This window comes from Mesocricetus auratus, unplaced genomic scaffold, assembly GCF_017639785.1.
Source record: "Mesocricetus auratus isolate SY011 unplaced genomic scaffold, BCM_Maur_2.0 Super-Scaffold_100010, whole genome shotgun sequence".
Classification (NCBI taxonomy): domain Eukaryota; kingdom Metazoa; phylum Chordata; class Mammalia; order Rodentia; family Cricetidae; genus Mesocricetus; species Mesocricetus auratus.
Window position 1 is genome coordinate 23,521,443 of NW_024429194.1, and position 22,646 is coordinate 23,544,088.

Below are 22,646 nucleotides of genomic sequence, written 5' to 3' on the forward strand. Positions count from 1 at the left end.
CCGATTGGGTGTCTTGGCCAACTCTGAACCACTCAGTGCAGCCAGTACCAACTCTAATATTCTACCCCAGACTGGCCTAAGAGTTATATGAGGAACATTCTCCAGGAGGAAAAGGAAACACTCTATTTCGGGCAGTTATCACCAAAAGGATGGAGGATGCAAGTGTCTCGTGACCAGCTGGCTCCCGTTGTTACTATGGGAGCAGCTTTGATGGAGAGCCTCTGGGTATGCATGCTCCAAGCCGGGTTCCTTGCTTCTGCTAAGAATATCGTGGGATCCACACCAGACACCAGCTGGCAGCATTCACTCCAGGTTATGCACGTAAAGGCCAGCGCATGAGTACTGTGGACCAGATGGCCTTAAACCCTTTCAGCTATTTCCCAAGTTAGCCATCCATAACTCCTACAAGCTCAAAGTTACGGTCTCCAGAGAGGAAGGTCTCAGGTGACGGGTGGTCCTATCCTTGTGATGAGGACAAGCTGGTCATGGTGCAAAAACCTTAAATACACTTGATCAGGGCTCAGCTGCTGGGTAAGTTTGTCAGAGGCCAGGCTTGTGAGACCACACCAGACCAAGAGAAGCCCCAAATAAAACTGGTCACAGGGCTTCTGTCTCCAAAAATCACTTTCCACCAAGAGGGGGCCACAGAGAAGTCGGAAGCCTGGGGCAGGCAGGGATGGCCCATTTCTAGGACAGGGACACTGACAATCCAGAGCTGGGTTGGCCCCAGGAGGGCACTGTGCATGTAGACCATCTGCAGTGAGCGACAAGGGGGTAAGTCACTGCCATGCTGGTCCCTGAGAGCAGCCCAAGACGTAACTCTGGGGAGGCCCTAGCACCAGACAAGTCTTTTGGGGTCTCAGCTGTCTCTTGGGAAGCCTAGAGTCTCCCCTCCAGAAAAAGGACCAGGTCCTTGGAATGAGACATTAGCTGTCCTGAGGGGGTGGCATGGGAAGTGACACTAACTCCACACTGACTCAAGTTCCAGCAAGGGAGAGGGAGGCACCTCCCCTGTGCCTGGCCCATTGAAAGGCTCTTTCCTAGACCTAACAAATCTTGTGAGCCCCTGAAGCCCTGTGACCACCAGAGGGCGCCCGTTGTTCACGAATCTTCCAGTCCTTTCCTAGGCATTGGCGATGTCAGCAGCGGGGGCTTGGTGACCCTGAACCATTTGGAAAGGTCCCTGGGCAGTGACTAACTGTGTGCTTTGCACAGGACCAGGGAAACGTGTACTCAGCGAAGGGTGGCAGTTCCCGGGGCTAATCTCTGGAGAAATAAGGACGTTATCTGATGGAACAGGATGCAGGCTCAGCGTACGTCTGGTTGTCTCAAAGAACTAGCAAGTCAGCAAGGCCTTGGCTCAAGCCTCAAACTTTTGTCCTCGTCTTCCAGAAGACACGATTGATACTCCAGCAAGACTCACTCACTGGTTCCCTATTAACATGGCTGTCAGGCCAGTACTCTACACGTTGGCTGCAGCCTCAGGGAACAGGTTTAGCTGCTGCCAACTAGCTCCATCATGCACAGCTGTTACACATGGATCACAAAGCCCTCAGACCTGCATTAGAGACCTCCCCTTCCTGGACTCCCGGTTTGGGAACACCACAAGAAGGACCAACTCTCCTGGGTAGTTTGGATTTCTTTCCTGGAAAAACCGGCCTAGAAGGGTACACAGGGTTCCACACCAAAGCCCTGATCTGGGATATATTCATGCTGAATGGTGAACAGCCCAGCCAATGAGCAGGACTGTCACAGCTGCGGCAAAGAAGTCCTGTCGGCCTCAAGGTGACAAGATGGCCGCATGTACACGGGTGGAGAGACTGCACCTGTTCTACAGGGGGAGGAGCCGGGTCTCTCCCCTGCTGCCTCACCTCTCTCCCTGAATCACCCTAACCCTTCCTTAAATCCATCTTTCCCTGTGCACCGCTTCCTAAGTTTCACATAAGTCTCCTCTGTAGTTATTGGGGTCCAGGGTTCGAGTCACTAAATTTGTTGAGACAGGTTTTCTGTGTAATGGCTCTGGAACTTGCTTTTGTAAGCCAGGTTTACCTCCCCAAGTCCTGGAATTAGAGTGAGCCACCACACCCAGTCAGGAATTTTTAAATGAATGCACTGGCTTGCTATTTATTTACTCCAGATTAAATGACTCCTTAATGCAAATGCAGAGGAACTCAAACGAACTGCAAATGAGGGTACTACCTACAGGACCCACAATGCTTCCATTGGAAGCTGGATCCCAGGAGTTGGAGTTGAGGCGTTAGGGTTAGGGGCCAGTGATCTGAGCCCAGACTTCTCTACTAGCTATGTTAACTGAGTCTCAAAAGCTGTGACCACTGTTCTCCCTATGGAGTCAGTGTCCCTTCCCTCAGTCACCCACCGCAAGCTAGGAAAGCTCATCTTTACACTACAGCCCAGCCTTCAACCACCTTGAAGAGCTGTGTTCCACATCCCAGGTAGTTGGGCTCCAACCCAACCTAGCATAGCACCCCCTACAGAATGCTCTTCTCACCCAAGTCTGGAAAACAAATCGCCCACCCTCTTCCACAATGTGTTCCTTCAAGGGCAAGATGTATACTTGCTAGGTTACTCGAGCCCCATAATGTAAAAAAAAATGCTTTAGAACCTAGAGGCTCAGCTGGCAAGTACCATGAGCCACCACTAGGGGGAACCACTAAACAGTACCTATTAGAAGCCCAGGAAGAACTTGGCACAGGTTCTTACTTGACCTGGGCCACTAACAGACTCCACATGCAGAGCCATCTCATCAGCAGGACTGCCCTAACATCTCCCCCAATGCCTGTGGTCATTCAGGAGGCTCAGGGGATGATACAGTCTCGAAGAACTACGTACACAAAGAATGAGGCTCAAGACACCATTGTTAGAACAACTCAGCAAAATAAAATTCCGGTTTATTGTTGGACATTGTTTCACACATACATCAAACAGGCCAAAAAAAAAATAATAGAACAGCAACTTCATAGACAAAAAAAAGGAAGGAAAAAAAAAGAAACCTTTTATCTTTGGCCTTTTTAACCATCTCATACAAACCAACTACTTATAGTACAGCTAGGTACATACACAAAAAAAGTTACTGGAATGCTCGGAATAAGATTGTTTTTTTGTTGTTTTGTTTTTTTTACAAGGTTTTTTTTCTCCTTTGAGATTATAATGAACATGGTCACACCACAAGTAAGGTCAGAAGTAGGACAGAGGACGCTCTGAAGGCTGGCTTGGTCACCCGTCATCATTAAAAATGGCTGACCCCCTAACAATATGTACAAAAATATAAAATGTAAATAAAAAATACAAACAAATTTTCCTTTTAAAGTATTTTTTAAGAAAAAAAGCAGGGCCTTGGAAGTTTTGGTTTTTTTCCTCCCCTGTTGCAAATTCATGTTGTGGTTTTGGTGGGTGGTGGAGAGCGCATGTCATTTGTGGGTGGCACTGCCCGCTATGGGCGGGGCCTGCTCCTCTACTCGAAGGTGACCACGTTTAAATTCTGAGACGGGAAGTGGAGGGTGAATAGGTCACGGCGGCCTTAAGTTTAGCTTTTCCTTTCTGCTGTCTAGTCATCCTCATCGGTCTTCTGCTTCTTGGTGTCAACGTCATCATCCTGCACAGAAAACAGTTATCAGCCCTGTCACTGCAGGTCAGCTGTGTGTAAACAGCAAGACTGGTCCAGGGTTCCTGGCCACCCCCCCAGTCTTACAGGAGAGCAAAGCTGGGATGTCCCACACAGAAAGCCAGAACCAGCCTCAAGCTTTTGTACATCAGGAAACATACCTCATATCCCAAACCCCAAGCCAAGGCCTACCTCATCATCTTCAGCTACCCGCTTGCCCGTAGGAGCCTCAGCCTCCTCATCTTCATCTCCATCCTCTTCCTCACCTGGAAAGGATAAATCAAGAGCCACATAAACCACTGTCCTCCAATCACAGCCATCGTCACTGGTCCTGACCTGTCTGTGCCACCTGCCAAAGTGGACAGGCCAGGCAACAGATTAAGTGTTCGAATGAGGAACTGTCCAACAGAAGATGGTGGAGCACTCGACTGACACAAGGCCTTGCCTCCTCTGGAACACTACAGGGGGATGTGGTGCACTTGCCCAGAACCCAACCACTTCTTAAAGCAAAGTCCAAGGAAGGAACCCGAGAAAATAAGACTACTCACCATCGCCTTCTTCCTCCTCCTCCTCTTCCTCCCCACCTTCTTCCTCTTCTTCATCTACCTCATTGTCAGCCTCTTGCTCCCCATTTTCCTCATTTTGCTAGACAGAAAAGACACCTAACATTAGCCACCTCCAAAGCAGAACTGCACGTCCAATGCACTTTGCCCTCAGAAATGCCCACCATACAGCTAAACATGCTACCTCCCAAGCCCTGAGATTTTACAAGGATATGCCTGATACCGACACCATTCACCACAGAATTATGCTGAAATTTAAGAGCAAGAACAGAACCCTGAGCGGGGTGCACTTACAGCATTCCCATTGGCAGGTGCGTCTCTTCCATTCTCTGCCTCCTCCACAACTTCCTTCTTCTCCTTCAAGTCCTTCAGAAGGAAGAGGAAACCCGTTAGACTCCAGCACCGTTAAGACTCTCAGCCAAGGTGCTGAGAGTTGGGTGAAGCTGGCCCATGACCAATGCTGGGAGTAACTGGCTACGGCGGGGAAACGTCACAAGGATGGGTCACAGCAGGCACCGAAGGCCTGCAGTCCATCTCCAGCACACAGAATGAACTCAGGCTTCTTTCTCAGCTACCATATGGCACCACAGCCACAAACCCGACATGCCGGGCAGGCACGCTCGGGAGCTGCCGCCCTCACCTGCCCGCCCTTCGCTGCCCGTTTCCAGCTAGAGGGAGCTCCACCCCTCAGATCCCCTTCTTGGAAGGCGGTGGCTGTGCCGTGCCATAAATAAATAAGGTAGTGGAGGGAGGAGCCTGTCGATGGGGGGGCGCTCGCTCAGGGATGGATGTGCGAGTCCGGATGGGAGCCGGAGGCGCCTCGGCCAAACGGCTGCAGCCCCGGCGGCCACGGTGGGCACTAAGGACCTCCCGGCTCCTTAGCCCAGGGAAGTAAAGCTGGCACTCTGCACACTACAGCGTTGCGGCCGCGCCGCTGGGTAACTTTTTCCACTCGCGTGTCTGACTCGACCGCCCAAGGGGACAGGCACAGGACGCGGCTAGGCCTCAGGCCAGGCTGCCTGGCTCACCTGCCGGCGTTGGCGGGTTCGCGCCCACCAGACGCCTGCCCAGGACCCCAGGGCGCGCGCTCCCGCCCCCTAGCGGCCGAAGCCCGGGGGAGTCAGTGGGGGCGGGGTGGCAACGGCGCGCAGGCGCACAGCGCTCACCCAGCCAACTCCGCGCTCGAGCCTCGGCACGCACCGCGCGCAAAGAGCACGTGGCCCGGGGCAGCGGAGTGCGCCTGGGCTCGGGACCCGCGGTACGCTCGCCTGGGCGAGCGCGGGTCTCAGGCTGGAGAGCGAGCTACGTGACGCGCCCCGTGGCCGCCACCGCGAGGGTCAACACGCGGCTTCCGCCTCCAGTTTTGGCGCGCAAAGTCCCGCGGGAGGCCGCGGGGGGTTGCGAGCTTCTCCGCTCCAAGCCGAGGCCGTCGGGGGCGCACTCCCCGGGGCGGCGCGTCGAGCCTCGAGGGAACTCGCCGTAGACTAGCGAGGCCGCGTGGGGGAGGGCGGGTCAGCGCGCAGGAGCGGCCGGGCAGCGCTCCAGAAGAGCGCCCTGGGTCCCCTCAGCACGGGGTCGCCCGCGCGGGCGAAGGCGCCGGGCACAGACTCAAGAGACACCAAGGTGACTCGTCTCGAGCCTCCGCCGCAGGAGCGGGGCGCGAACACGGAGACGTTTGAAAGCAAGGCGTACCGGGGCCGAGGGCGGAGACAGTGCGCCGGGCGAGCGGCCGCCCCGGGTCTCGGGAGCCAGGACGGCGAGTGTGCGCGGGCTGCTCGGCCGCCGCAGGATCGCCGCCCCGCGGTGCGGCCGCCCCGCTTTCCGCTTCCTCCCCCCGGCGCGCGGGCTGGCCGCCCGGGCCCACTCTCCGCCCCGCCGCCCGGGCCGCACTGGAGCGGAGCACGCGCCGCCGGCCGGACCACCCTCCGCGGCCGGGGCCCTGGCTCGAGACTCGCGCCGCCCCACCCGCGCCACTCCGGCCCCGGTCACCCGCTGCCGGGCCGCGAACCCGGGCGCCTAACAAAGAGCAGCGCGGCCCCCAGAGCCCGCAGCCCGCCGGCGCCGCACACGCGCCCCCCGCACTTCCGACGCGCCCGAGTTTCAAAGTTATTTCCGTGCGCCGCTGCCCCGCGACCCCGGCCCGGCCCCGCGACTCCCGCTGCCGCGCCTCGCAAACAAGTTTCGAGGGTGCGCGGCCCGAGCCTCCCCGTCCCCCCCCCCCGCCCCGCCAGCTCCGCGTCGACCCCCAGGCCATTGGCCCGCTCCCGACGGCCGCACGGATGCCCGCCCGCGCCGCGCCCCCTCCCCCGCACACAAAGAGTGGGTGTCCGCAGCCGCCGCGCCGCGGGAAGCTGGCGGGGTCCCCCCGGGAAGCCCGCACGTCACGGCGGGCTCGGCCCAGCCCGGCCGCCACGCGCCCCGCGCCGCGCGGGCGACGGCGCGCGGACCCCGAGGGGGCGGGCGGCGTCCAGCCTCACCTTGGTGGTGATCTCGGAGCTGGTGTCCACGGCCGCGTCTGACATGGTGGGGCACGCCGGTGATGCGCTGCAGCGAGGGAGGAGAGAGACCGAGCTCGAGGACTCTGGCGAGAGAGCTGCCGGAGTCCGCCGCGGAGGAGGAGGAGGAGGAGGAGGCGGGCGGCGAAGGCGGCTGCAGCGAGCGCGGAGCAGGACCCGGGAACAATGCAAAGATGGCTTTTCGGAGCAGCCAGTGGGGGACTCACGCGGCGCCAGAACCTTTAATATAGATTAGTGGGCGGTACTCAACCACCCTGGGCCCAACGCCATTGGCTGGCTTCGGGGAGCGGGCGGCCTCTCATTGGCCCGATTCCGAACAATGGGCAAGCGAGCTTAAAGCGGCAGTGCCTCAGCTCGGCGCGCGCTGCGCAGCGCCCCGCCGCACTGTCATTCAGCGTCTCGGGTTCGTCGGGTCCCGGCGACGCCGAGGAGGGGGGGGCTCGCGCGCGCGCGCTCCCCGCCGCGCGCTCCCGAGGCTGTTTTGCCAGGGCTTCTGACGCAGGCGACCAAAGCGCGGCAAAGCTGCCCGCCCAGCCCCCGTCCTCCCCCTCCCTCTCGCGACTGCTCGGAAGGAGGGGGAGGGGGCGGCGGGCTGCCCACGAGGGGGAGGGGAGGGCGAGCGCTGGGCGGCGCTTGCCCCGGGCGGTGCCCCGCGTGCTTCCCGCGCCCACGGCCGGCCCGCACCTTCGACCAAGAGTTGTCACAGTGAAAGTGGGCGTGAATTCACGCGGGGCAGGGCGCTCCCGCCCCGTCCTCTCTTCCCGCCGCCTCGAGGGCGCTAATGCAGCGACCCCCCCCCGCCCCCCACACGTCCCGCCGTCCAGGGCCAGCCGATGAGTGGTCCTCGCGCCCAGCACACGCACGCACTCGGGGACAAATGCGAGGAGGGACCGGATGCCCTCGAGCGGGACGGCCCCTCGGGCCTCGCCACGGAGCTCGGGAGCTCTGGTGTCCGTCTGCTGGGCAGGTCACTGCCGTCGCGACAGCCCCTGGCCGGTTTCCCCTCTCCCTCACACCCCAGGGGCTCAGGTGGGCACTGAAGGAAGGCAGCCTCGTAGGTCACTGGGGCTAGTCCTTGCGGGGCTCCTTCAAACTTGAGCCACTTTAGGAACCACGCGGGGCTCCGAGGAAAGAAAACCCACAAAGATGCCACACTCAAGATGGCGATGGGCTCGGCAAGCGTGGCGCGACGCGGCGAGCCGGCTCGCACGAACAACTTGGAAACGCTGGGTTGCTCATTTGTTTAATCGCCGCCGCGGCTGGCTGTCGAACTAAGAAGTCCGTTGCGCGAGAAGCAGAACTGGAGAGGCTGTAAACGGTCCCGAGGGGCGACCCCCGCCACACACAAGATGGCGGCAGACGGCGTCCGACAGAGTGCTGCCAGAAGGGGGCGCCCGACACGGAAGGCGGGACTTGGGAGAACCCCGCGCGCACTGGCTGAGCGTGGCGGGCGAACACAAAGTTGACGCTTTGCGCCCTGCCATTGGCCGTGCCTGCCGCCTGTCTCCTGAGGGCCGTGGACTCGGGCGTGGGGAAAACCCGGAGCTGGGAGCCGGGGCCAGCGGGCGCCGAGTGCCGTGGAGCTTTGAGGTCGAGGCGAGGAGCCTGAGTGGCCCTTTCCGGTTCCCTTGGGCGCCTTGGCCCATGCCCAGCGGGAGGGCACTTTCCTGAGCTTGCGGAGAGCGGCGGGACGCGCAGTGTCGGGGGACGGCCGCAGCTGGACCCGGGGTCTCCCCGCCAGCCGCACGTGGCGGGCCCGCATCCCCGCGCGCACGTGCCGGTCGCGCTAGCCTTTGGGCCTCGGCGAGCGACTTGTCCTTTAAGGAACCGAGTGCCTCGCCGCCACCCTTCGGCCTGCGCCCACGCCCGTCGTCCCGCGGTCGCTCCGGCCCCGCGAGTCCCTCGGCCTCGCTCTCGCGGGGTCCGGCTCTTCTCGGAGCCCACGAGTGGCTGGAGACGGGCAGCTCCCCAAGTTGGCGCCTCAGCGCCCTAGGTTACCAGGCTGACCCTGAGGCGGACCCCTGCCCCACCCCTGCCAGCTGCCTTTACTGTGACAAGGCCTGGGGCCACTCTCCGTGAACTGAGAGGGGCCTTTGAGCCTCTTGTAGGAGCTGTGGGGGGCGTGTGCCTCACGGGAAACGGAAAGGACAGTGCCCACTGAGCCCCGCTACTCTCCCGGTACTGCTCCCCTGCAAAGCCCAGATGTGCAAAGAGCTTGTCTCAGCAGTTGTGGCTTCTGAGTTCACACCTGAACAGTACACCGGGTTCTGGCTTGGGGAAGCAGAGGGAGGTGGGGTGGCCGTCAGTGAGAAGCTGGGTGAGTATGAATTTCCCTCGAAAACTGCTTTATCTGGTCTTGTGCCCCTGCCTTCCAAGAAGGGGGGGGGGCAGGCTCAAACGTCCAGCTCCGGAAGCCACCTAAATTCAAGCGCTTCCCTACCACCCCCTGTATTCGTGACAGTGAGTGTTTGACTCGTACAGAGGTTCTAGAAAGGGACCAAAGTTACCAAGTAAACCCTGCCTGGAGCTCTGGCTGTCCTGGTATGGTTGAGAAGACCCCGGGACAGAAGTCACCCCTGGGCCAGGGCTGCAGCGGTTACTGAGACAACAAAGAACGTTGTCCTACCTGCTCCAGAGGAGGAAGCCATGTCTGTGGTGTTGCCCAAATCTCTTGAAGCAAGCTAAGGAACTCTAGTAGGCCACATTTCTCCCTCCAGGTCAGTTCAGACAGACCTGGGGTGTTCTGCACCTGCCTTAAAGCTGATCTGTGGAGGTGGCCCAGATCGCCTCAGGCAAGTTCACTTTTAGGGAATTTTCCTGGGCACACCCCTTGTTGTTTTATACATTCCCCAGTAGGCCAGACTCACTTTTTATTTTAACCTACCTGGCCCTATAGGTGCTTAGCCCGCAGCCTAGGCTGTCTCCTAAGCCATTTCCAACATATGCATTCCTTATTATCTCACAATTTCTGTCTGATACCCAGAACATGACATACGTATTTGGGTATTGGCTCAGATTTGGGGGCTGCCAAAATGATGACCAGGATGAAGTTGCTACAAGCCTGAAGACTTGATCTCAATCTCTAGGGTCCACCTCGCTGAAGGAGAGAACCACGAGACTCCACTGACCTCCATGTGGGTTCCCTTTCCTAGCATACATACATACATGTAGCTTTTTGTTTGGTTGCTTTGATTTTTCAAGACAAATTTTCTCTGTGTAGCCCTGTCTCTGTAGGTCAGGCTAGCCTTGAATTCAGAGATCCACCTGCCTCTGCCTCCTCCTACTGTGATTAAAGGGGTGTACCACCATGCCTGGCCATATACATGTGGGTTTTTTAATTAAAATGTATATTTGGCCACCAAAGCCACAGAGAAATCCTGTCTCAAAAACAAAACAAAAATGTATATTTGTGTTAAAGCTGGATGGATTCAGCCCCAGCCTTGCTGTTTGCTGGTTGTGTGAAATCAGGTGAGCCTCTTCCTCACCTCCAAACCTAGACAGCATAACAGTTCCTGGGAACTGAATAACTAGATAATCAAAAAGAGCTGAAAACAGCGTCCAGCACATTCAGGGAAACATGCTCTCAGGACAGCGCCTTCCATCTGCCCTCTGTGTGTGTAAGTGTGTGGTGTGCAGGACTCTGGCAAAAGGAACAGCAGATTTCTCCCATGTTCCCTGACAAACGAGGACGATGTCTTCACTGGGTTTCTAAAGCCTGTGATTCAGTGCCCAGCATGGTTGGCAGTGCCTTGGCCTCCGAGGAATGATGGAGTCTGGGAGGCAGCCACCGTGGAACAGGCCTCAAAAGCTCCCGCCTTCCCGCCCTTCAGAACCCCTGGAGTTTCAGGCTGTGGCTTCCTTGCTCAGGCGTCAGGGCCTGGGGAGCTGCCAGCTGCCTTTCAACCCTCCCGCCTCGCCAGCGGCAGGATTGTGTAAGAGCACTGCCCCCCAACACACACACACACACACTCCATGGCGGCTCTCCCTAGCAGGCCTGGACTTGCCCGCCCTCGCTGTCCTCCCTGGGGAGCTGGCCTAGAGGCCCCACTGCTGGTACTCACACAGGTCTGGCCACCCGGGGAGGCTCCTAACCAGCAGGGAGAGGGTGGGGAATGTCTTTTGACATTTGAGGCCTGCTCTCAAAACCAGTGCCAAAGCCAGCAGAGCCAGGGTGCTGGTGGGAGCCAAGTGAGGTAAGGAATCAATCGGGAGTAGGTGAGTATGCAGAGGCCAGAGCTGCAACCCCTGCTCGAGTGCTGAGTGCTGTCCGGCAGACTTCCTATACACGTGCCCCCCGCAGACATCCAGGAATCTTAGCCTGCCTGTGCCATTTCCTGGCCTCCTTCCCTGAATCCCAGCGCCTGATGTACCTATTTGCATAGCTGAGCTTGTGGGTGTTTTTTGCTTAAGCTCTGCTTACACTGGTGAGTGGGTGGGCCCAGCCTCACCTCAGGATGGCACAGGAAGATGCTGGCAGCAGAAGCTCAGGAGCTGGCGCACCTGGGTTACCACCTTCTAAGGCCCATGAGCCCGTGTCTGACGGGGACCTTAAATTCAGCAGAGACTCCACACTTCTGCCTTCCTGCTACACCACCCAACTTGGGAGCACAGCAGGAGCCCCCAAGGTGGGGGGGGGGTATTGAAGTCACACTGAAGAGCTAGGGCCACTGAGATGAGATGCTTCTGCCCCACGACGTCCTGTAAGCGGGTCCCAGCTCAGAGATGTCTCTCAGGCTCTTCTGCAGCATAGTCAGGCCTTCCAGGAATGTTCTCTGGTTTTCACAGGAACAAGAAGAGTCAGGTAAATGTCTCTCCAGAAAAACCTCAAAACCGAACTTAAACCTGGCCAGGGAGGGCAAGGCCTGGTGGGTACTTTTTTGTAGAAGTTTGCGCACCATGCATGAGAAGTCCAAAATAAGGACTATCCCACACCATGTTGTCCTGCCATCCCTTAGCTACTTCAAGCTCTCTCAGGCCTCAGAAGCTGTGGCAAGTAGTCCCTGAAGTGTGACCACTGACTGGCTTTTGCATCAGCTTTCACTTCGCTTGTGGGACTCTGTGAGAAGCTGATATGTACGGTTTCCTCAAGAATACCGATGGATGCTTCCCATGCACATGGCTTCTGGAAAATTCTCATAATTTTTGGTGGCACATGCCTTGGATCCCAGCACTCAGGAGGCAGAGATAGGCAGGTCTCTGTGAGTTTGAGACCAGCCTGGTCTACAGAGTGAGTTCCAGAACAGCCAAGACTGTTACACAGAAAAACACTGTCTCAAAAAATCTTTTCAAGGTAATAAAGTATATTACAGAACGTTTTTTTTTTAACAGAAATCACACAATGCTCAGTAAGACTGAGTCTGGGGACTGAAGAAATGACTCAGCTGTTAGGACCACTGGCTGCAGTAGACATTGTGGTACACACTTAAATCTCAGCACTCTGGAGGCGAGCCAAGTGCAGTTCTGAGTTCAAGTCCAGCCTGATTTACAGAGAGAGTTCCAGGACAACACTGAGAAAACCTGTCTCAAAAAACCAAAAATAGTATAAGAGCCTGGCTGCTCTTTTTGAGGACAGGGGTTTGATCCCTAGCATCTACATGGTAGCTTACAACCATCTGTAACTCCAGTCCCAGGAGATCTGACACCATTTTCCGACTTCTGGCTTCCATGGGCATCAGGCATGTATATGGTACACAGATATACATGCAGGCAAAATATCAATACACATAAAAATAAATAAAAAATCATTAAAAAAGACTGAATCTGGATAAGGGACATCCGTGACAGAAGTAAATATGTTCTGAAAATCTACAGCCTGGTCTACATAGTAAGTTCCAGGCCAGCCAGGGCTACATAGTGAGACCCTGTCTTTAAAAAGGAAAAAAAAAATGGTGCTCGCTTCGGCAGCACATATGCTAAAAAAAATGTTAAGCCGGGCGGTGGTGGCACACGCCTTTAATCCCAGCACTCGGGAGGCAGAGGCAGGCGGATCTTTGTGAGTTTGAGACCAGCCTGGTCTACAAGAGCTAGTTCCAGGACAGTCTCCAAAGCTGCAGAGAAACCCTGTCTCAGAAAAAAAAAAAAAAAAAGACAAAAGGACAAAAGGGTCAAGGAGATGCCTGCTATGCAAGCATGGGAATCCAAATTTCGATTCCCAGCACCCACACAGAAGCTGGGCAAGGCAGGACCAGACAGACATGGCAGATCCCTTGGGCTCACTGGCCAGCCACCCTGGCCTAATCAGTGAGTTCCAAACTCAGAGGAAGATCCTATCTCAAAAATAAAATGGAGAGTTACCAGAGAGGACACCAGTGTCAACTTCTGGCCCCCAGGCACACACATTCACACTCTACAAACGTACACAACACACCACAGAGAGAAATGGGTGGGAGTCACCTCAGAACCCTAGCTTAGGTTACTTAATGCTTTCAGCTCCTCGGAAAACTCACCTGGCCAGAGTCCCCAGGGCTCTCCCAGCCCAGCCTCAGCCTCCTTGTGCCTCCTTTCTGGGCCAGCAGGGGGACTGGAGACTCATTCCAGGCTCTACGGACCAAGATTGTCAGCAGCTCCCTGCCCTTTGCTGCCTGGTTCCCTGATGAGATGAAAGGGGATCCCTGGCCCTGACAGCCACTTAAGCAACCTGCAGGCCGAGTGCATGGGTAAAGACCAAGGACCAGTCTGGTTGTGTTCCCCACCTGGTGCTGTAGGTACTCTGTCCTATTCTCCAGCTAAGTTTCATCAAGAAACGATCGTTCGTGGATGGGAGTGTGAGTGCAATGGGTGGGGTGTGTTCCATGGATAAAGTACTTGTTGTGCAATCCTGAGGACCAGAGTAGGATTTCCATCACCCATGTAAATGTTGGGTGGGTGGCTGCCCGCTGAAGTCCCAGCTCTAGGGAGGCAGAGACAGGATGTCTGAAGCAAACTAGCCAGCTAGACCAGCGAGAGACCTCGCCTCCTAAAGAGGAGAGTGATTAGGAGGACACCTGATACCAACCTCTGACCTCCACATGTGTGCACTTACACACTTGTGAATGCATTCCCCCCCCCCCCCCGAAAACAAAGAGGAAACGATTGTTCAGACTGAACATGTAACTTGACAATAAGAACATCTCTAGCAGCCGGGCGTTGGTGGCGTGGCGCACGCCTTTAATCCCAGCACTCGGGAGGCAGAGGCAGGTGGATCTCTGTGAGTTCGAGGCCAGCCTGGTCTACAGAGCGAGTTCCAGGACAGCCTCCAAAGCCACAGAGAAACCCTGTCTCGAAAAACCAAAAAAAAAAAAAAAAAAAAAAAAAAAGAACATCTCTAGCAAGCATAAAGTCCTGGGTTCAATACCTAAGACTGTCCTCAGCACAAGAAGTTCTAGTCTAGCACAATAGTTCATGCCTATATTTCTAGCACTCGAGAGGCGGCGGGACGGGGGGCATTACCAATGTTTCTATGCCACTATGAGCTACAGAGAGAGTTCTAGAATTCCAGACAGCCTGGACTATAGGATGGGACTGTCTCAAAAAAAAAAAAAAAAAGAGGAGGGATAAATCGTTCAAGTGCTCGGAATAAGAAAGGGAATTAGTTGGTCTTGATGTTCTATTAAGAGCCCTCCCTCCCCAGGGCACTGAGAACTGTGTTATGGAGCTGTGTAAGAGAAGAGATAACCATGAGAGGGAAAATCGTGGCTTTGAGATGGTTTAGCAGGTAAGGCCCTTGTCACCAAACCAGACGAGCTAAGTCAGTGCCTGGGCCAGTGTGGTAGAAGGGAAAACAAGTGACATCTGGGGAGTGTCCCCTGAGTGCATGCACTGTTAGAACACAATAAATAAATAAGACCGAAGGGAAATGAATGACATCCTATGGTTCTGTGGTGAACCTCTACAGTGAGGGCACGTGGGAGAGTCTCTGCGTAGAGGATGGAGGCCTAATAAGTGTGGTGGCACACCATCTATAATCTTAGCACTGCCAGCACTTAAGAAGGAGGGTCACAAGTTCAAGGCCAGCCTGGACCACATAGCAGGGAGGGAAGTGGGGAAGAGAAGAGCTGGGGAAATGGAAGGACAAGCATGCTCAGAAACAGCCCAGTTCCCTGATCGCAGGTCACATGCCCCTTACACTGTCTTCCAAGTGACTGGGACTGTGGCTGACACCAGCTCTGAAAACACAAGAGACCAGACCAGACCTACGTGGCCAGGAGTACTTCCTGGCAGAAGGCTTAACCAAACCTAAAGGCAGAGCACAATGTCGGCAGCCCAGGAGACATCCCTGTGTCTTCCCATGCCACAGGGTCCAGCTCTGTCCTTTCGGAGGCGTGGAAACTGGGTCAAGAGTAGAGACGATGGCACTTCCCCCTGATCCTTGGTAGCCCAATACCTGGGGCAAGTATCCAGCTGAACTCTGGACACATTTAAAACTTCTTTTTCTTTTTAAACTAAGGGTCCAGTCCACTCTCCAGGGAGCCTGTCCTGAGATCAAGAGTTTACTGGAGCTAGCGATGGGCTCCCCCCAGCTTTCCATTGAGTTATTTGTGAGTGTGTGTGTGTGTGTGTGTGTGTGTGTGTGTGTGTGAGAGAGAGAGAGAGAGAGAGACAGAGACAGAGACAGAGACAGAGAGAGAGAGAGAGAGAATACATGAAAGTAGAAGCCAGAGAACATTTTCAATTCTCCTTCCACCGAAACAGGTCCCAGGTATCAAACTCAGTTTGGCAACAGATACCCTCACCCATCTGCTGAGCCATCTCTTCAGACACATTGTTTCTCAATATTCCCTTAGGAGAAGGAAACTAAGGCTCGGGCATTGTTCAGAGCCTTCCAGTAAAGGGCAGAGCAGGGAGTTGAGTCCCGGCAGCCTGGCTCCAGAGCTCAGTGTTACTGGAGATGCAGACACAGCCTCAACTCTCACAGCAAGGGCGTTTCTGTCATAAGCAGTTCAGCCAACATCATGTGCGTGCCCTCGTTCCCATTCCCCTGCCTCCCAAAGGTGAGATCTCCTGGTTTTGTCCATTAGTTGGTAAGAAGTTTTGTTCTCACGAAGCAAAGCCTTACTCCCAGCAAGTACTCCTGAGGAGATGAGGGGTGGGAAGTGTTCTCAGTACTCTCCACCTGAGAGTGGAACCAAGCGATCAAGTGATATACAAGCTTAGGGCGCTTTCTTTCTTTCTTTCTCTTTATGCGTAGGAGTGTTGTTAGGTTTGTTTGTTTGTTTTTCTAGACAGGGTTTCTCTGTGTAGTTTTGGAATCTATCCTGGTACTCACTCTGTAGACCAGGCTGGCCTCCAAACTCACAAAGATCCACCTGCCTCTGCCTCCTGAGTGCTGGGATTAAAGACATGTGCCTTAGAGCACTTTCTTATTGTCACCAAAAGCATACCAGAAATATTCTACTCTTCAGACGTCATAGGATCACAAGTTCAAAGCTAGCTAGCCTAGGCTACGTAGCAAGTACTAGGTCAGCCTGGGCTATCACACCCTGCTTCAAAAAGGAGAGAAGAAAAAAGAAAGTTTATTAAGAAACAAATGTGCACAGGATGGTCCCTTGGGGACTTCCATGGCATCAGCAAACAGTGGGTCTGTCGCACAAGTTCTCCAGGCCAGCCAAAGTTATTCCCTGTACAACCCTAGCCTGGCATGGTGGCATACTCTTTTAATCTCAGCACTTGGAGGGCAGAAGTAGGGGGCCATATGAGTTCAAAGTCTTCTTATCTACACAGCAAGCTCAAGGACAGCCAGAGAGACCCTTTCTCAAAAGAAACAAACCAAAGTCTGAGGAAGTCAGCCCCTTATTTCTTCACAGAACCCCTGGGTCTTATAACCACGTAATTGCATTTCAGTGTCCTGTGTCAGAAACCCAGCCTTGAGTTGCAGTTCATGGACCTGGGACACCACAAGATTGGCAGGTCTCACCCCCACCCCCACCCACCCACACATCCTACCCTACTCTCCTCAGAAAAACTCTCCGGGGTTTTTCTCTCCATTGTCCTTTAAGTCTTTTTATAAATTTTAGAGTCTAGTCTAAGTTAATGAAAGTGGTCATTAACCAAACTGGAGTCCTTTATGCCTAAGCAGTTTCTCACAGGTTTAACGCTCTGGCTTCGAGCCAATCTGGAGAGGTGGGCATCATTTCAGGGAAGAGAAAATGTAGCTGTCAGAGGGCACTGTTTGGGGTGAAGATGGGTCATCTGATGCCCTCAGCCACGCAGCACCCCAAAACTGGCTGTCCTAGCCTCAGTGCCCTCAGTATCCCCTGACTGAGCCCACGCAGCTGGGAACTCTTAGCCTCAGCGCCCTCAGTATCCCGACTGAGCGCACGCAGCTGGGAACTCCTAGCCCTTTTCCCTTTCTTCCGTCCAGTTCCCTTTGCTTTTCTCCCCACACTTTGCTATAGAGCGAGCGTGTGTGCCCTAAGCCCAGAGCCCTAAGCCCAGAGCCCTAAACCCAGAGCCCTAAGGCCAGCGCTGTTGCATGCTAAGTAAGCATTCTATCACTAAGCTGCCTCCTAGCCCCCACTTCCTTGTTACGATTCTCTTCCCTCTGGGGGACTTTCCAAGAGACTGTAAAGTTCATTATTTAAGAATGAGTGAAAAATCAGGAGCCAGGCATGTTGGTTCATGCCTGTAACCCCAGCACTTGGGAGACTGAGGCACAAGGGTTGCCAGAAATTTGAGGCCAGACTAGATTACATAGTGTGTTCCAGGTCAGTCCAGAGTAAGGACATATCAAAAAATAAAATAAAACACTCCTTGATAGCACCCTTCCTTCCTCCCACGCATGCATTTATATCAAATAGACGGTGTTGGCTCTTCATCAGACAAAAGCAATGTGCCTGGATCCAGCTGTGGCGGCTCGGAAGGCTCAGGCAGAAGGAGGGTCTCTGAGAGTTTGAGGCCAGCTCGTCTACCCACACAATGAACCCTGGACCAGTGAAGGGTCCCCATCTTTTAAAAAAATAATCCTTGAGCTGTCACAAGTCACAGAAGCTTGAAGCAATGGGTCATCTTATAGTCTCCCTGGCCATTTCCTGGGGCTATCAATCTGAATATTCCATGGCAAGACTTAGGCAGCCCTTCAGAGAACCTGATGTGGGAGCCAGAGACTGGAGGATGACAAGTTCCAGGCCTGCTGAATAGTGGTGGCTCACACCTTTAATCCCAGCACTTGGGAGCAGAGGCAGGCGAAAATCTGTGAGTTCAAGACCAGTCTGGTCTACAAGAGCTAGTTCCAGGACAGGCTCCAAAGCCACAGAGAAACCCTGCCTGGAAAAACAAAAATACAAAAAAAAAAAAAAAAAAAGGGGGCTGGAGAGATGACTCAGAGGTTAAGAGCACTGACTGCTCTTCCAGAGGTCCTGAGTTCAATTCCCAGCAACCACATGGTGGCTCACAACCATCTACAATTCAATCTGGTGCACGCCCTCTTCTGGCATGTAGACAAACTGTATCTGTAATTAATAAATAAATCTTTAAAAAAAAATCAAAAAAAAAAAAGAAGTTCAAGGCTATCTTCAGCTACATATCAAGTTCAATTTCACAGCCAACCCAGGATATATAAAACCTTATTGAAAAATAAATAATTCAGAAAACCACACACGCACACACACACTCACGCACACACTCACACACACACACTCACGCACACACACTCACACACACACACTGAAGCCCAGCTGCCCTTGAAGCCTACAGTCTGTGTGTGCTGCTGAACCCCTGCAGCTGGGTGCACAGCTTGGCCAGGTGAACGAGCATGGACAAGGTGGAAGGGAGCAAAACTGCTGTGCAGACATCATGGGCACCAGCTGGCTTCTCCATCACATCTGGGTAACTGAGGACCACAATGCGTAGACCAATGGCAATCACCCTTCTTGACATTCAGATCTCAGGACTGTTGCTCTTTTTGTTTCTTTCTGTTTTGTTTTGGGTGTTTGTTTGTTTTGTTGAGATAGGGTCTCATTCTGTTAGCCAGGCTAATCTTCAACTCATAGCAATCCTGCCTCTGCCTTCCAAGTATCGGGGTTACAGACATGCCCCACAACACCCAGCCTATGACTACGGGCTTTTCGAGAAACTGTAGCCCTGTGATTGGTTCTAGCAACGCTGAGGTCATTTCACTCTGCCCTGGTGTTTCTAGCCCTGCCTTTGGTGCCCTCCCAGGGGTCTTCAGTCATCTCTGGGCCCTGTGCCAGGCCTCATCAGATGCTGGACATGTTGGCCTCCTGAGCTTTCTCCCCAAATTCCCATCCAAAACACTCTTTTTTTTTTTTTCAGCTTGTAGAAACTTTATTTTCGTTCCACCTTTTTTCCCTTTGCTCGGGTGTCCCCAGAGCAGTTCAGGACCACTCAGTGGTGGCTCCAACCCACTCAGTGGCCTGCGCCGTGGGAGCTGCTGACCAGTCCTCAGTGGCTGGCTGGGCACTCCAGTCTTCAGTAGGAAACTGCTGGATGGGTACAGAGGGCACCTGCACACCTTCAGACCAGTCGGCCACCTCTGGCTGAGCAGCAGTGAACTCAGGCGCTGGCGCCGTCCATTCGCCCTGAAATTCCTCCTTGGTCACAGCCTTCTCGGCGGCAGCCTGCTCTTCCTTCTCAATCTCCTCTGGGTCTCTGTAGAAGTAAAGGTCAGGCATGACCTCCCTTGGGTGCTCTCGGGAGATAGTGCCACGCATGCGGAGTACTTCCCGGGCCAGCATCCACCACATCAGACCCACTGAGTGAGCTCCCTTGTTGTTGCACGGGATGGCAATGTCGACGTAGCGCAGAGGAGAGCCTGTGTTATACAGAGCAATGGTGGGCAGGTTGACGTAAGACGCCTCTGTGAGGGGCTGGTGGTCAGCCCTGGGGTCAGTGACCACCAGAAGCCGAGGCTCCCGGAACGCTGCTTGGATCTGGTTGGTGAAGGTGCCAGGAGTGAAACGGCCAGCAATTGGAGTGGCTCCGGTGGCAGCGGCAAACTTCAGCACAGCTCGCTGCCCAGTGTTCCTGGAGGAGATGACGCTGACATCAGCGGGGTTCTCAATGGCAACGATGGCCCGGGCTGCCAGCAACAGCTTCTCCCATGTCCTCTTCAGATTTATGATGTAGATACCGTCACTTTTCCTTTTGTAGATGTACTGCTCCATCTGAAAGTCAAGGTTGGTGCCACCTAAGTGGGTTCCTGCAGCAAGGAACTTGAGGACATCTTCCTCCTTCATCTGCAGGACGTCAAGGGCTCCGGACATTGTGTAAGTTTCCCTTTTAAGTTACGACGGGAATCAAGAACAACGCCGTATGGACCCGTCCCAGGGCAGCGCGGAAAGGCCAAAACACTCTTTCTAGCAATGCTTCATGTGTGTACACATGGGTGTTAGCTCCACTTCTGTTAGCAAATTTACATCTGCGCACCCAGACTGCTTTGCTGCTTGTGAGAAGTGCCCCGGGGGGCCAAGGTGTGCTTGCTGGAGGTGAAGCCTGTGATGGCAAAGTCATCAACCAGAAGCCTGGGAGAAGAGCCAAGTGTCAAAACCCAGAACCCTGGGAAACAGAGCTGCGGATCCCAGCCCTCCATGCTCACCTGAGGGCTCCCCGTAACTGAAGGAACTTGCAGAGTGTCTTCTGGAGGTGAGGTGCAGGCCCACTGTGGGCCCAGAAAGCTCAGACAGGGTAGGCACACACGGGCCACACCTGGCTTCCCATCTCTTCTCTGGAGTCGGTTCTGGTTCCCACCACAGTCTGAGCTGTAGATGTGCATTGTTAACACATACGTGGAACCCAGAGCACACACTCTGAGTTACACTCCGAGCTCTCTTCTAACTTTTTTTTCCCCCAAGACACAGTCTCACTACTTAGACTACTTTTAGTGTCCAGGAACTCACGGAGATCCCCTTGCCTCTGCCTCCTGAGTGCTAGTATTAAAGGTATACACCAACAAATTTAGTTAGTTAGTTTGTTTTTTCTGGGGGTGGGGGTCATTTTGTTTTTTTCAAGACAGGGTTTCTCTGTGTAGCCCTGGCTGACCTGGAACTCACTCTGTAGATCAGGCTGACCTTGAACTCAGATATCCTACAGCCTCTGCCTCCTATGCTGGAATTAAAGGTGTGGGCCACCACTGCAGGTCTTTCTTTTTATTCTTTGAAAGCCTCAAAGTTACCCACAATCAACTGTTTGGTCAGCGCTTGGGAACCAGGAAGGTGCATGGGCTTGTCCCATTGCTAGGGTGAAGGGAGAAGAGGAGACAAAGACAAGAAGCAGGGACCCTGGGACCGGGGAAGCTGCAGGGCAGCAGCAGGGCAGGGAGGCCCAGAAGCCTCTGGTGCCCAAACGTCTGGGTCCTCAGAGAAGAGGCAGAGGAATGGGTAGGCTCAGTTTATCAGGAACCCTGTACCCCTGAGCCCCAAAGATGAACGGTGCTGCTCAGACTGGGGACTCATCTCTTAGGTCACTTTGTGAAGGGTATGTCCTCTTGGAAGCCCCCCAGTGACTTAATCACAGCTCAGTCCCTGTGTGCCCCTCCCTCTGCACACTGTGTGGTCCTTCGGGCCAGCTCTCCCACTCTCCTGCTGGGTGAGTGAGGCACAGGGAAGGGAGTCTACGTAATATATACATGAGTGGTTATCTTGAAAAGTTAAAAAAAAACAAACCTAGAAGATCCAGGCACAGTGGCCTATGCCTGTAGCCCCTATCCAGAAGGCAGGAGGACCACTTGATCCCAGTTTTCAAAAAGCAAAAATTAAATCCAGACATGTGTGTGTTACACACGTGGGGAGGGTGGTATGAAGAGGGTGTGTGTTACACACGTGGGGAGGGTGGTATGAAGAGGGTGTGTGTTACACACGTGGGGAGGGCGGTATGAAGAGGGTGTGTGTGTTACACATGTGGGGAGGGGCGGTATGTGGGTGTGCACGCATGTCCCCCTCCTCTCACCCTTTGCCCGATGCATCCCTTTGACACAAGGTCTCTCGCCAAGGCTGGAGGCTAGCTGGAATTACAGGCTTGTGGGAAGCCACACCCAGCTTTTCTGTGTTCGGATTCAAACTCAAGTCCCTCACCCTGGTACAGAAAGCACTCTTCTCCATGGAGCCAGCTCTCCAGCCCTTTCCTTCCCTTTCTGTAAGGTGGGACCACAACAGGAAGGATCACTTTCTAAACTAAACAGAGCTGCAGATGCTGTGTATTAGGATGGAGCCATTGAGAACAATTATAGAACAACACATCAAGGATTATAGGACAATGCAGGGGAAATTGCACACATGTGTAGGAGCACCCCCTCCCCGCACAAAGAACCCTGCCCTGTTCCCTGCATCAGAAAGGGACCCTAGAACCAGCTGGGGAACGGGGGTCAAGTCCAACAGCTTTTGGACGAGGGCCCGTGTTTAGAATTCAGGTCTGCAGACCCAGATAGTGGATGTTTTCCGCTCTGTGGATACAGGGGCTGAACATATTGAGACATAAATGGTAGGAGCTGGTGAAGAGATGCCAGCTGCTGTGGTGGGAAGGGCACTCTCTCGTCAGCCCTGCTACGGAGCACGCGCCTTCTGTCAAGTAAATGAAGATGAGGTCGGGGCGATGCTGGGGCACGCCTTTAATCCCAGCACTCAGGAGGCAGAGGCAGGGAAATGTCTGTGAGTAGACCAGTAGACCATTGGTCTACAGAGAGAGTTCCAGGGCAGCTGCCAAAGCTACACAGACAAAACCTGTCTCAAAAAAAAAAAAAAACTGAGGAAAGGGATTTGTTGTAGGGAGTATGATGAGCTCCTAAGTGTTTAGCATCAGGAATCGAGAGGATAGAGGATTCCATGGCCAGAGGTCAGGTCCCAGCAGCAGCCCTATTCATCAAGGTCAGTCAATGGGTCCCAAGGCTGAAGATCCCAAAGGAAGGGAAGAGCACAGACAACCTCCCTTGGTCCCTTTAATGCCAACAGACTGAAGAGGCCAAGGGATGGAAGCTGGCAGGTTGGGCCAGGCAGAGGTGAGCGTGGGCATGCCATA

General features: G+C 54.3%; 2 protein-coding genes across 2 annotated transcripts; both read right to left on the minus strand.

The window, feature by feature from the left end:
• Positions 1 to 2,878: 2,878 nt before the first annotated feature.
• On the minus strand, positions 2,879 to 6,883 carry Ptma (prothymosin alpha). Its single transcript, XM_005082252.4, has 5 exons — positions 6,663 to 6,883; positions 4,480 to 4,551; positions 4,171 to 4,267; positions 3,815 to 3,888; positions 2,879 to 3,613 (listed from the first exon to the last, which is right to left on the minus strand). Exons 1-5 carry the CDS (start codon positions 6,705 to 6,707, stop codon positions 3,566 to 3,568), a joined length of 336 nt encoding a protein of 111 aa, XP_005082309.1. The 5' UTR covers positions 6,708 to 6,883; the 3' UTR covers positions 2,879 to 3,565.
• Positions 6,884 to 18,964: 12,081 nt separating this feature from the next.
• Positions 18,965 to 19,996, minus strand: LOC121142763 (40S ribosomal protein SA-like). The gene has a single exon (XM_040753127.1). It carries the CDS (start codon positions 19,898 to 19,900, stop codon positions 19,013 to 19,015), a length of 888 nt encoding a protein of 295 aa, XP_040609061.1. The 5' UTR covers positions 19,901 to 19,996; the 3' UTR covers positions 18,965 to 19,012.
• Positions 19,997 to 22,646: the final 2,650 nt, after the last annotated feature.

Excerpts from the sequence above, each read along its gene's own strand:
- LOC121142763 (XM_040753127.1), bottom strand. The coding sequence starts at position 19,900 with ATGTCCGGAGCCCTTGACGTCCTGCAGATGAAGGAGGAAGATGTCCTC.
- Ptma (XM_005082252.4), bottom strand. The coding sequence starts at position 6,707 with ATGTCAGACGCGGCCGTGGACACCAGCTCCGAGATCACCACCAAG. Across the intron at positions 4,552-6,662 it reads GCTCCGAGATCACCACCAAG|GACTTGAAGGAGAAGAAGGA; the intron begins GTGAGGCTGGAC and ends TTCCTTCTGAAG. Across the intron at positions 3,614-3,814 it reads GGGTAGCTGAAGATGATGAG|GATGATGACGTTGACACCAA; the intron begins GTAGGCCTTGGC and ends TTTTCTGTGCAG.